This window comes from Lithobates pipiens, unplaced genomic scaffold, assembly GCF_037356315.1.
Source record: "Lithobates pipiens isolate NorthernLeopardFrog02 unplaced genomic scaffold, aLitPip1_a1.2 Scaffold_13, whole genome shotgun sequence".
In the NCBI taxonomy this organism is placed as follows: domain Eukaryota; kingdom Metazoa; phylum Chordata; class Amphibia; order Anura; family Ranidae; genus Lithobates; species Lithobates pipiens.
Window position 1 is genome coordinate 174363608 of NW_027507718.1, and position 14793 is coordinate 174378400.

At 42.6% G+C, this 14793-nt stretch overlaps 1 protein-coding gene across 2 annotated transcripts in view; it reads right to left on the reverse strand.

Annotated features, from left to right (window-relative positions):
• The window catches only part of LRRC25 (leucine rich repeat containing 25), a 78003-nt gene that overhangs the window by 29452 nt on the left and 33758 nt on the right, over nucleotides 1-14793 (reverse strand). The window contains exons 2-3 of one of the 2 annotated variants that reach the window (XM_077475904.1): nucleotides 11461-11532; nucleotides 5699-6580 (exon numbers count right to left, since the gene is read on the reverse strand). In XM_077475904.1, coding sequence (XP_077332030.1) covers nucleotides 5699-6580; nucleotides 11461-11492 — 914 coding nt within the window. In that variant the 5' untranslated portion in view covers nucleotides 11493-11532. The remainder of the gene's footprint in view (nucleotides 1-5698; nucleotides 6581-11460; nucleotides 11533-14793) is intronic. The other variant, XM_077475905.1, reaches the window with a different exon arrangement.

Sequence of the window (14793 nt, forward strand, 5' to 3'; positions counted from 1 at the left end):
CATTCTAAGTCCGCCATACTTTCGGGTCAAAAAAGTATGCCGGAGGCTACACAAGGGGGGATTGTTTGGCGGACTTGAGTTTGCCGGACTTTTCCACCCACTTGTTTGATCGTATGTACGCGACATAACCTATACTACTCCCCATAGTGACTGAGCCTGAATGGCACACTAAACAAACCATGGGTCAGGAGAGAGAGAGGGGCAGGGCTAAGCCGTGGCTCTGTGTGTGAATGAAGATGCAAATCCAAGGCTCGCTCTGTCTGGCACTGCTCTGTGCAAAACCATTGCAATTAAGTATAATATGTTTGTTATTTTTTTTTTAAATAACTTTAATACTTTAACTACCTACTGCCCACAGTTAATGCCAGAGTTTTGATCTTCATTTTCAGCCCATCAGCCATCCATTGTGCACAACATCATGTGCACCACCTTACAGATGGGCCCCAATTACAGCCAGCTTAAATCTGTTTAGGTACTTCTCACCATCTACAGGGGAAATTATCTTCATAGAATGCATACACCCACTTACTATTAAGGTGAAATTGAGGACAGTGTTTTGGGTTAGTTAATGGTGTTACATTTTCTCACTGTCTATGCCAGTTAAAATTTGATTTAGCTTTATTGCAGTTTAGTTAACTACCATACTATAGATTGGTGCTCACCCTATTTAGCTTGGCCTGTTCAAATGTGTCCAGCAGTCTGTTCACTGATTCATGCATTATCTAGCTTTGTCTCAATATACCTATTTGATTTACCACCAAGTTGCTTGTGGCCTATTTTATATGTATTATTATAGGATACTAACGCTTAACTTACACAGCTGTGAGCAACCCACAACCATGTTTGTCAGCAGAGACTGTGCAGCTTTAGCCGCGTACACACGGGCGGACTGTCTGGCCTACTTAGTCCGCCGAAACACATTTCAGCGGACAGTCCGCTCGTGTGTGGGCTTCAGCGGACTTTTTCAGCGTGCAGTCTGGCGGACTAAGTATTTCGGAATTTCCGTAATACAGTCCGTCGGACTCGCATTTCGGCGGACAATCCGCCCGTGTGTGTGCCAGTCCGCCGTACTTTTGAAATGAGCGGACTTTTCCCGCCCGGAGAAAAGTCCGCTCATTTCGAGCGGGTATCCAGGTAGGCGGGGCCCGCGAAGGAGACGTCGCTGGCTCCGCCGCCTGGTATGGACTTAAAGGGGAACCCCAACCCCGAAAAAAATCGGCGTGGGGGTCCCCCCAAAGTCCACAACAGACCCTTGTCCGAGCACGCTACCCGGCCGGCCAGGAAAGGGGGGCGAGCGAGCGCCCCCCCTCCTGAGCCGTACCAGGCCGCGTGCCCTCAACATGGGGGGGTGCCTTGGGGAAGGGGGGGCCGCGCGCCCCCCCCCCCACCCCAAAGCACCTTGTCCCCATGTTGATGAGGACAAGGGCCTCTTCCCGACAACCCTGGCCGTTGGTTGTCGGGGTCTGCGGGCGGGGGGCTTATCGGAATCCGGGAGCCCCCTTTAATAAGGGGGCCCCCGGATACCAGCCCCCCACCCTATGTGAATGAGTATGGGGTACAATGTACCCCTACCCATTCACCTGTGAAAAAAAGTACAAAAAAAACACAACACAGGGTTAAAATATTTTATTGCACAGCTCCGGGGGTCTTCCGTCTTCGGGGGTCTTCTCGCCGGACTCCTCCGCTATCTTCTTGTAGCTCTTTTGCTAGCGGAGGAGTCCGGCTTTCTTCCTCGCCGCCGGCCTCTTCTCCCGACTTCGGGGGTCTTGTCCCCCTCTTCGGTTCTTCTGCCGGGCCACCGCGCCTTCTTATAGCTCTTTTACAGGCGGTGGCCCGGTCTTCTGTCGCCGCCGTCGCCGCCGCCTTTCGTTCTTCTTCTCCAGGAGATGTTGCCTCGACGATCTCTCCAGCCGGAATGCCAGGGACGCACTGCGCGGCCACTTATATAGGGACAATGGGGCGGTGTCACATGGCTTTATGTCACATGGGTTGGTCACATGGTGACCCCGCCCCCTTACGATGTCATAGTCCCCATGTGACATCAACCCATGTGACCAACCCATGTGACATAAAGCCATGTGACACCGCCCCATTGTCCCTATATAAGTGGCCGCGCAGTGCGTCCCTGGCATTCCGGCCGGAGAGATCGTCGAGGCAACATCTCCTGGAGAAGAAGAAGAAGAAGAAGAAGAACGGAAGGCAGCGGCGACGGCGGCGACAGAAGACCGGGCCACCGCCTGTAAAAGAGCTATAAGAAGGCGCGGTGGCCCGGCAGAAGAACCGAAGAGGGGGACAAGACCCCCGAAGTCGGGAGAAGAGGCCGGCGACGAGGAAGAAAGCCGGACTCCTCCGCTAGCAAAAGAGCTACAAGAAGATAGCGGAGGAGTCCGGCGAGAAGACCCCCGAAGACGGAAGACCCCCGGAGCTGTGCAATAAAATATTTTAACCCTGTGTTGTGTTTTTTTTGTACTTTTTTTCACAGGTGAATGGGTAGGGGTACATTGTACCCCATACTCATTCACATAGGGTGGGGGGCCGGTATCCGGGGGCCCCCTTATTAAAGGGGGCTCCCGGATTCCGATAAGCCCCCCGCCCACAGACCCCGACAACCAACGGCCAGGGTTGTCGGGAAGAGGCCCTTGTCCTCATCAACATGGGGACAAGGTGCTTTGGGGTGGGGGGGCCACGCGGCCCCCCCTTCCCCAAGGCACCCCCCCATGTTGAGGGCACGTGGCCTGGTACGGCTCAGGAGGGGGGGCGCTCGCTCGCCCCCCTTTCCTGGCCGGCCGGGTAGCGTGCTCGGACAAGGGTCTGTTGTGGACTTGGGGGGGACCCCCACGCCGATTTTTTTCGGCGTTGGGGTTCCCCTTTAAGTCCATACCAGGCGGCGGGGTCAGCGACGTCTCCCTCGCGGGCCCCGCCTACCTGGAGACGCGCTCGAAATGAGCGGACTTTTTTCCGCGTGTGTGGGTGAGTCCGTTCATTTCAAAAGTAGGGCGGATAGTATGGCGGACTTAGTCCGCCGTATTAGTCCGCTCAAAAAGTGCCGTGTGTGGGCAAGTCCGTTCATTCGAAAGTATGACGGACTGTCCGTTGGATTGTCTGACGGACTAAGTTGGCCATACAGTCTGCCACGTGTGTACGCGGCTTTAGAGTCATGGCAGAACAGAGAATCCATCATCACCAGCGGCTCATGCGGTAAGCTCTACAATGGGAACTCTGTTAACATTATTCTCTATCACTCAGTACTTTTTTATTATTATCCTGAGTTTCAGACTCTGGATTTTGTACTATGTACTATTTTGTACTATGCTAAACCAATCACATTTTCTGGATAGAGTGGGAATCCTCCCCTCCCCTTCATCTAGAAAATGTTTATACCTGAATTTAGGAGTCAGACTTCACATTTACTCCCCTGGCACTTTCCTCCTCTTCTTCCCCAACCCCCCTTTTTTTTCTTCACCCCCCCCATACTTCACCCATTTTCCTTCCCCCCACTCTCTACACTACTCACACCTGTTTCTCCCCTTTGTTACTGCACTGCATCACGCACTAATCCCACTTATACCCCATAAATGGGTCTTGCATGGCCCCAAAATATCGCACTTTAGCCATTGTGGTGTCATCATTCTAATAAACTTTGGAAGTGATCTTGAAGATCTGTGCTGGCAATATATCCTTTGACAGTGTATACAGTATGTACACAGAGGCTCTCTTCAACCTTGCCCTTGCCCTTATAAGTCAGGCTTACTTTTGAGCAGGATAGGGACCTAAGCACACTATTTGCCACAGCACCTATAACTATTTTTCTCTTTTTAGTGTACCCAGGGATGAAAAGTAGAATCCACAGTGCCCCCTAGTATGAGAGTGGGCACCAGAGTGTTTGCAGACTATTAAAAAATGATTTTGCACAGTTCTTTGTAGAACAACTTCACCTAGTAGGTGAGTAGCAATGATGATTAATTGTGTTTGTAAATCCTGGAATTTAGGGGACAAAAAGCAGAGTGCCATGACTGGGTCTCTGTGCTTCTCTACAAAATGCAGGAAGATCATGGCTGGGGAGATTGGCCAGCAGGGTGTTGTATATAGCTTTCTGAAAGCATCAAAGTAGTTTATCTTTCAAGCAGTAGGCTGGCTCTTTAGAGTTATGCAAATATCAAAATGCCTTGATGGGTGGATGTCAGTCGGGAAAAGCCTTGGAAAATTGTATTGGCATGCATACTGTGCTACGTAACACTTATAAAGCTGTGCCTCCATGTCTGTTTAAAATAATTGAAATCCAATGAATAAAAGGTGTAAACCAGGGACAGTAAGGCTGGAGTGGGAAGAGCTAGATGATGCTAGGTGACCTCTAGGCAAGAATGAGATAGGCTATATCTGACTTGATGCAACTTCTAATGCACGCTGTGAGAAGCTCACAGTGTACAGTGAATTCAAAGTAAGCAATTTTAGAACTGGGTAGGAACCTGCAGAACTGTTTAAAACTAAAGCTTCAAGGACAAGTGTGGATTTATAAAAAAAAGCAAACGTAGAATTAAGCATGAACACTGCTAACGAGGATGGAGGATATTGCACATGGACTTGAACAACAGCAACAAGAAAAACACATTTTTATAGTACCAGTTGCACAACTGGTATACTTCATCCAAAAGTGTAACCACTGCATTAGGGAAGTATCTACTGTAAACCTGTAGTGAAAGGAAACAGCAAAGGGCCTGCGATTTATTCTGTATTACTAAAATGATTTTCTGAAAGAAGTATGGCCACAAAAGCTTTGGCTATATTTCTCTTTTAACGTCTTTGTTATTGCGGAACACAGTCAAGGCAGCTATTCTTGCAAAGAGGAAATTGGCAAATATTTCAGTAAACGACCCGTCTGACTTGACTGATGGAAGACAAAATCTTTAAAAACATTTTTGTAATATATTCAGGTCTCATCTTCAGGTCTCATGAGTTTTAAAAGGTATTCTTCTCAGATCCTCTTATACCTTGTTTATTGTGAAAAGCAGAAGATTTTGTGATTTTTATTTTTTTGACAAGGCTGGTAAAACTAAAGCCTAGAACAAACTAGTTTAAAAAAAAATTTTCCGTTCAATCCAGCAGGGCTCAACCAAAATAAATAAACTGACAGCTCCGCAGGAGCAGCTGTACTAACCATGCAATGTTAGTACATTGATCTCCCTTGCTGAGCCATTGTGTTCTGACAGGGATACGGCCCTCCGGTCAGTGCTCTCAGCCATCGGCTGAGAAAACTGATCGGTAGCCAATTGTCAGATCTTTTTTTAGTCATGCCCCATCTACAGAAGCCGGCTTCTGTCGGACTGGCTGCAATACACATGGGCCGAATGTTTCTATTGAAGCAGCAGACTTGTACAACTCATTGTTTGGACTATTGACTCTAATGGCTCACCAAAAATATCTAGTTTCTAGAGGTCCACATACTTTTCCATAAATACTCATTTTGTCCATGACTATATGTCAAAGTCAGATGTTGTGTGTTTTATTTTAATTGGTTTTGTGGCTCTCAGTTAATATGATCCAATTATTTGTTTTCCTTTACTTTTATTTGGAAGTACATCCTTTACTATCATTTGGATTCTTAAATTCTGTAGAAGAAGTTATATTCAACATTTTCTATATTATTTTATTCTAAACGGGATGTTCGTTGCAATGTCCTGCTATATAGTCAGTACCTTACCTTGGTGCCTCTGTATTTTTTTGTTCTTTTGAATAATCATAAGGTTTTGTCTTTGTTTGCAAGTGACCAATAAAGACATTTTCATAGTCTTGCCTCGGACCTTGGTTTGAAGTTGAGCCCATAACATTTGTATTTCTTGTTGTGTAGCGTGGTTGCCCATTAGAGGGGGAAGCCTCCGTGTCAGTCTTGCGTCCAAAATCAACTGAGTTTTTCTTTTTCCACAGGTACAGAATCACCCCACCAACTATAAGGCACAAAGCTAATATAGGCAGCACTATGTACAGAATCAAATAGCCTTGTGAACCACAATTCTTTGCAATGAAATCACCAAGTTTTTCAAAACTTGATGCATGGGATGGTGATGTACATGTCACAGAGAGCTTTGAGTGGTCTGTCAAGGTGTCATTTAGGTGCTGCATTATACTGTTAGCCACATCACATTTGCATTCTACACTTAAATTAAGGAGACTAGAGTGAAAAACACTTGATGGAATTTTAGATAGCCGATTTCCTTCAAGCTGTAGAATTTGCAGATTGGACGAATTGCTAAGAAAATTTTCTGGCAGCTGTTCCAGCAAATTGTTTCCCAAGTAAATTTCTTTAATAGCAATTGCATCAGAAAGGAAATGTTTTGGTAGCTCTTTAAGCCTATTATAAGACAAATCTAGATTCTGAAGAAAGGTATATGGTGAAGCTGGATTTATATTCTCAATACTCTTGTTCTTCAAGATGACATATTTACAACTTGTAAAATTTGACCATTGTAGAAGTTCACAGGTCTGACGTGCTGACATTTCACAATTGGCACGGTTGCACACTTCATTAGCATCACAAAGTGTGTTAGAAAAGATCACCATCATTATTAAAATCCACATCTTTCTCCTGTAGAAGACAAAGAAAATAACACATAAGAATGTCCACTAACAAATACACAGTTTAAATAAGAAAGCAGATATAACTTTAAGGTACAGAGAGTGAAGGTAAATACACAGTGAAAATATTTGTTATAATTGCTTTAGTAACACACCTAGTCTGTGTAACCTACAGCTACATTTAGGACACAACATATTGTAAAAACTGTATACCATAAGCTCAATACCACATAGGTGTAGAATAAAGTGTGAACACTGCCAACAAGGATGGAGGATATTGCACATGGACTTGAACAGCAGCAACAAAAAAACAAACAAACATTTTTATAGCACCAGTTGCACAACTGGTATACTTCATCCAAAATAACCACTTTGCATTTGGGAAGTATCTACTGTAAACCTGTAGTGAAAGGGAGCAGCAAAGGGCCTGCAATTTATTCTGTATTACTAAAATGATTTGGTAAAATCCAAAGTACTTATTCTTTGGCAGCAGCAATTGTTTTAAGCACTTTTGCTATATTGATAATATTCTAATCATCTAGACTATATATATATATATATATATATATATATATATATATATATATATATATATATATATACACACATACATACATATATATATATATACATATACACATACATACATACATACATACATACACACATATATATATATATATATATATATAATCATTTTATTTTTTTTTGTCCTTCAATACTGTCCCAAATTAATGCTTCCATACATTTCTATACAGTGAATCTCTTCATTAAGGTTATACAAATGTGATCATATCTATAAATGTAACTTAATTACATTTATATGCCAAGCATACATTTCCAAATGTCAGGTTTTGCATTTGTCACTTTATGCAAGGCTAATTACAACAGTACATTTTTAACCTTAAGTTTTTAGTATTTATAGTTGTTTTTAGTTTGCAGAGATACACCAGGAACAATAACCAAATTTGCAGCACTAGCCTAAGTAAAAATAATCTAAACCCAAACTTTGATGTACCAAGCATTTTACTGATGGCCAAATAGGAATACATACTCGATCAGGCGCTGCTGCGCACATTGGGTAGGATCCTTGTTTTAACTATTGTAAAGTTTGGGGATACTAGCTCCGCGGGACCAAGTGCATAAACCGGTAAAAGGTGAAATCAAAATACTTTTATTTATAATTAAATAAAAAATAAGGCTTTTCTTCAGCATGCAAAACGTAAATTAAAGTCTACTTATCTTCAGCACAAAAAATAAGAAAAGAAAGCACCTACAGTTCTGTAGTCGGGTCTTCACCCCAAAGTTTTCAGAGTCCTTACAGAGATCTTTTGCAGCCTCCAAAACAGCAAAATAGCAAAATAGCAAGATAGCAACACAGCCAGACAGCTCCTCACACAGGTGTTAATCTCCTACTCCTCCTCACCACCACCTCTCTACTACTTCCTGTCTTATGAGCTGTCTCCTTGCAGGCCTTTAACCCTCTGTGCTGAACCCCTGTGGTCAGGAAGGGAGGCTCTTTCCCACCCAAATGTCACTTCAGAGCCCCCAAATTCCGGGTCCCAACTATCTCTCTTAATATAGAGAGGACCGTGAGTCAGTCCTCTCCTAAAGACTATCCCCGGAATTTATCACCCATTTTTGGGTGACCCCCTGAAGCTTACCGGGATTCCCTTAAAGGGACCTCAACCCAAATATAGGTGCTACATAGCACCTGTCCAGGACCCAACCTTGGCGTCCTGTACACTACCTTATCCTTTATTTGAAAAGTTTAGTGTAACCTAGTTGGGTTGTTAGCCTTTGATATCCAAGTAAACTGCGCCATCTCTTTTTACAAGTGTACTATGTACCCAGCCTGCTACCACTGTTGCTCTATCTTACACTATGCAACCCTAATTGTTCCCAACATTCAATTTTATAACTTCAGCCTCTGCATAAAATGATATTCATATGTGGTATATTTTACCAAAACGTGTTATAGACAGGTAAAAAAAAAAACAATGGCCCGGTCAACATTATTATCATGTGCAATTCGTGCTTTGTGAAGATTGGGTAACCACATGTCATTTTCACATTTAATAAATACATTCTCACAATCTTTTATTTCAATAACACATTGAGGTCAATGTGTTCTCATATATGGGTCTTCATGTGGGATTCAAACATGCATTCACATTTATAGTCACATATTTGTTAAGTGTCTTTTTATACGTATCTTTGAAACCAATTTTTCAAAAATAGCATTTAGTAAAATGTCCTGTGTGCTAGTGTGTGGCTAATGAGGTGTTCTTGATTTTATGACAGTAAGTGGCCCCCTGCTCACTGTAAAACACCTAGGCTGCAGACCTGTGTTTTGGGATGATGGACTTCTTTTTGGCAGCTCCTGTAGATCTTCTCACTTTTGACTGCAATATTTTTTCCTGACAAAAATGTCCCTTGTCCCTGCAGCTGCTCCTGCAAATCATCTGTAAGACTATGTCAAGCTGACACTACACATTATGCTGTCCTTTCCCTGCTAGTACCTGACCTACCTGATTAAACTTAAATTGAATAAAAGTTTCATTGGTCAGGATATGTTTCCTATGACCACCAGTGTAATGAAGGCAGTTTACTGTGACCACCAATGTAAGTAGGTGAATTTTACCCAAAACAATGGGAACAATGTACAGGGAAAGATTTTCTCTAAAACCATCATTGTGGGGGGGGGGGGATTTTTCTGGAGGAGGTATTTTTTCATGGAACAACGATTGTGAAGGGGCTTTGATTAGAAGATAGGACATTTTAAATAACCCTCAAATAGAAAACATTGCCACAGACCCCCAAAGTGTACAGGGCATAAGGTACATATGAATGCTATATAGTTTTCTAGTTAGCAATGGTAAAAAGGCCTATTAGGTTGTTTTTTGTTTTTTTTATTAATGTAAACCATTTTTTTTTGTTTTGTATACAGTAAAAAGTAGAGTAAACAATGGTTAGACCCTTTGTTAGAGTACAGTACTGTGCAAAAGTTTTAGGCAAGTGTGAAAAATGCTGCAAATTCAGAATGCTTTTACCAATAGAAGTGTTATTTGTTTATTTTCTATCAGTTAACAAGATGGAAAGCAAATGAACAGAAGAGAAATCCAAATCAAATCGGCCTCAATTTTTCAATTCTTCTAGGTACACTTGAACACAGTTTTTGAAGCAGGTAACATCTTTGAGAACTGACTACAGATCTTCTGTGAATATAGGCTGCATCAAACTTGTAAGGAACCTCCATCATTCTTCACTATTGCCTGCAGACACTCATTATTGTACTGCTCTACAGCCCTTCAGAGAACACATTTTGACTCATCAGTGCCATTTTTCTTCACCCCTGTTTCTTATGCAGACATGCAACCCCAAACTTGCAAGATCTGTGATTAGCTCTCCAAGATGTTGGGAACAACCTACCACTCGAGTTCTTTCAAGAACTGTCTGCAAGTGTACCTAGAGGAATTGATGCCGTTTTGAAGGCAAGGTGTGGTCACACCAAATATTGATTTTTAATTAGATTTCTATTCTCTTCATTTACTTTCAATTTTGTTAATTGATAAAATTTAATTATTACCACTTCTATTTCTGAAAGCATTCTTAATTTACAGGATTATTTCACATCTGCCTAAAACGTTTGCACAGTACTGTATATCTCTCACCCAAGAACACAAATGTACTGTAATACAGCTTGCAAGTCTTTAGATGTGGTGGTTGCATTCGTTTCATTTTTTAAGGCTAAATACAATTACAGAAAAAAATCCTGTTGATCCTCTCAGAATTCTTGCGTCCTTGTTAATTTTTATAGATGGAAATAAAATCTTAAACAAGGCTATCGGCTTTCTCAGCCACCATTTGTGAACTACAAAGCAATGCTCTAAATAACCAAAATGGGGAGAGGGGGAGAAGTGTGTTATTGAGAAAAGCTACAATATATAAAATGTTTGTTTTACTAGCTAGACATATTTCAAGTTTTTAATATGGTGTAATACTATCCCTCCTTCTCCCTTATTCATTCAGATAGCACAGTGTACTACATACTGCTCTGTGAATGGACAATACAACATGTTAGTTGTGTTATACAATACTTTATTGTAAATTGATGGTGGAACTATCAGGCAGATTTTTTGTTTTTTTTTAACATTTGAGATGGAAAGTTCAGAGCAGTTTTAAATGATAATTAAATTACCTATGTTGATTATGTTTTGGATAAAATATTTATTAGCATGTCTCAGTCCAGTACATATCGCCTATATATTGGCTTCCGAATAACCAACACTGTATTGACCCTCGGCCGCATGCCAGATGTATACCAAGAATTTGGAAACATAAACAAGTGAGATGGATATATATAAATTTGTAGTAACTACAGTTCAGGATTGATTTTGGTTAATTATGTTCATAAAACTTAAAGTTTTACTTTGATGCTACTCTAATGCCCTGTAGACACGAGAGGATTTTCCGTCAACAAAATCCTATCCAACGGATGTTGGCTCAAACTTGTCTTGCATACACAAGGTCACACAAAACTTGTCGGAAATTCCGAACGTCAAGAACACAGCGACGTACGACGAGCCGAGAAGTTCAATAGCCAGTGCAGCTCTTCTGCTTGATTCCGATCATGCGTGGAAGTTTGTGCGTCGGAATTGTGTACACACGATCGGAAATTCCGACAACGGATTTTGTTGTCGGAAAATTTGAGATCCAGATCTCAAATTTTGTGTGTGGAAAATGTCCGATGGAGCCTACACACGGTCGGAATTTCCGACAACAAGCTCCCATCAAACATTTTCCATCGGAAAATCCAACCGTGTGTACGGGGCATTACAAAACACCAAAAACATCATAATGACTAAAATGTTTTATGATAATACTTACTGTATCTTTTCTATGTTGTTCCAATGCAGCATACCGGTTTCTCCGCCGCTGCAGTTTTTAGCAAGATCTTATCTGCAAGTGAAACCACGAACCACAATATGTTTACAATGAACTAGGTCCTTAAAACCACTAATATTAGTCTGCTAAGTCTGCTATAGCACATTTACATCTCCTATTAAATAAATGAGAAGTGTGCTCCAAGAACTGAAATAGGGAACTACAACTCTAAATCCAAATTACACAGCGGATTTGATACTATGTTCAGTTAAAGTGATATGCCTTACTGCACATAGTAAACATAAAAAAGAAGAGCAGTCCATAATTAAAGCATATTTTTTAGGGCAAAGTACTGTAAAAAAAATAGATATGCAATACATGTTTGAAATACATGTACATATCCTGGAGTGTTTTATGAAAGCATTGGGCCTGTGTGCAAGATCATACCTTGGGCCTTTCTGCCGCTGGCGGGAGACCCGAGAAGAGGAGGATAAGGGCCACTCTGTGTATAGTCATTTTACAGAGCAGGTAAGTATAAGGTGTGTTACTTTAAAAAAAATACTTGACAAACACTTTAACCACCTCAATACAATACAGGACACTTACACCCTCTTCCTTCCAAGGCCATTTTCAGCTTTCAGCGCTGTCACAATTTGAATGACAATTGCCCAGTCCTGCTACATTGTAACCATGTGAAATTTTTATCATTTTCTTCACACAAATAGAGCTTTCTTTTGGTAGTATTTAATCACTTCTGGGGTTTTTATTTTTACCTAAAAAAAAGACCAAAAATTTTGAAAAAGATAACGTTTTTTTTCGTTTCTGTCAGTAAGTTTTGTAAATAAGTAATTTTTCTCCTTCACTGATGGGCGTTGATGAGAGCAGTCATTCTAGCAAGCCATCATAAGATGTCCACTCAGAATGAGAGCTGCACCACCCAGCCGTCATTTGACAGTGGGCGGGCGGCAAGTGGTTAACAATGATGATAACAAGTAATCAACTTGGCTGTACAAAACCATATGAGTAAATGTTTGTTTCGGGAGGGCCCGTGGAACCGAAAATCCCTTGGAGAGGTTGGGAAACCCTTGTTTCAGCTCCCCATGCACCCCCTATGTCTAAGTTACCCTGTGTCCATTAGGGGCACAGGGTGACTGAGAAAATGTGGCTTGGATTACTTAAAATGGAACAGTAATATTTATCCACAATATCTCCTAGAATATATAAAGACTATTCTTGGTTTGATTCTGAACTCGACATGTTAATTGAAAGAGCTGATCACATCGGCCTCTGTACATTGAAGGAGACGGTCCATCTGCTACTGGAAGCTCCTGCTATTATGAGATGGTATCCTGTGTTTATAGTTATGATACTGTATAATCTACTGTGTGAAGCTCGATGACCACAAGTCTGACCTGTAGTGAAATCCTGATTAATCACAACAATGGCCAGGTGGGCATGGAGTCACCTTGACTGCTTTAAGGGACTGGTTAATTAGCTATATTAATTCTGTTTCTGGTTACAGTTTGTATTGCTAGAGAGATGTCCTCCTGGTGTATATATTTGGGTGAGTTTGTTCAAATAAACATTCCATGTTCAAGCTGTGTAACTGAGCTAGTCTCGCCTGGTTCTTACAATATCTGATATCTGAAGTTCCAGGCCGGAGGAAGCAGTGTGCTGATGGAAGCACTCAAGTGGCGTGTGGGACCTTCCATTACAGTAAGCTAGTGACTAGTATTATGAAACTCTTACATGCCTAGCTGACTGCTCAATGGGAAACTTCCCCTCTCCTAGATCAGTATCAATTGGTGCCACCTATCAATGCCCAGTGCCACCTATCATTGCCAACAGATGCCACCTATCAGTGCCGCCAATCAGTGCCACCTGTCAGTGCCCACAAGTGCTACCTGTCAGTGTCCATCAGTGCCACCCGTCGGTGCCAACCAATGCCATCCATCAGAGGCAATCTGTGCCACCTGTCAGTGCTGCCAGCCAGTGCCAACCAATGCCACCTATCAGTTCCCAACAGTGGTTCCAATCAGTGCCACCTATCAGTGCTGCCTATCGGTACCCATCAGTTTTACCTATCAGTGCCCATCAGTGCTGCCTATCAGTGCCACCTATCAGTGCCAACCAATGCCATAAATCAGTGCCCATCAGTGCTGCCAGTGAAGCCTATTAGTGCCAACCAATGCCAGCTATCACTGCCAATCAGTGTTGCCTATCAGTACTTCCAATCAGTGCCACCTATAAGTGCCCATCATTGCTGCCAGTGTTGCCTAGCAGTGCCATCTATCAGGGACAATCAGTGCTGCCTATCAGTGCCCATCAGTGCTTGCTCAGTTCATGTCTTTATGGACTTTGTTTTGTGCACTGGTGCACAGTTATAACCAGGAAAGGGCCATCCCCATCCCCAAACTGTTCCCACAAAGTTGGGAGCATGAAATTATCCAAAATGTCTTCGTATGCTGATGTCTTAAGAGTTCCCTTCACTGGAACTAGGGGGCCAAGCCCAACCCCTGAAAAACAACCCCACACCATAATCCCCCCTCCACCAAATGATTTGGACCAGTGCACAAAGCAAGGTCCATAAAGACATAGATGAGGGAGTTTGGGGTGGAGGAACTTGACTGGCCTTCACATTAAAGTGGAGACTGCGAGCCAGGCCTTCTCATCCAACATCAGTACCTGACCTCACAAATGCTCTTCTGGAAGAATGGTTAAACATTTCCATAGACACACTCCTAAACCTTGTGGACAGCCTTCCCAGAAGAGTTGAAGCTGTTATAGCTGAAAAGGGTGGGCCAACTCAATATTGATCCCTACGGACTAAGACTGGGATGACATTATAGTTTATGTACGTGTAAAGGCAGGTGTCCCAATATTTCTGGTAATACAGTGTGTGTGTGTGTGTGTGTGTGTGTGTATATATATATATATATATTGTGGTGAATCTCCAATCCTGGGACCGGGTTTTGGGAACAGCCAGCAGTCTGGCTGGATGATTACACAGGTGGGTCTTGGGCTTAAAACAAAGCCAACACCATGGTTCTGGGCTCCACCCTCCCGAGGAGTCCAGGCGTGTAAGGGAGAAGAAGTGTGCATGTCTGCACAGGTCGGTCTGTCAGAGTAGACAGAGGGTCCAAGCTTGTGGGCTGAAAGAGAAGCTGTTAAAGAGTGCTGAGGTACTGGGTGTACGGGAACTCTGTTAAAGAGCCAAGAGGGCTGCAGCAGAAGTCTGAGCAGCAGTGCTGCTAAAGAGAGCCAGGTGGCTTGGTATTTTTGGTTCTACATACATTACTGCTGTGGAAAGCTGAAACCCCTGTGTGGGCAACTATT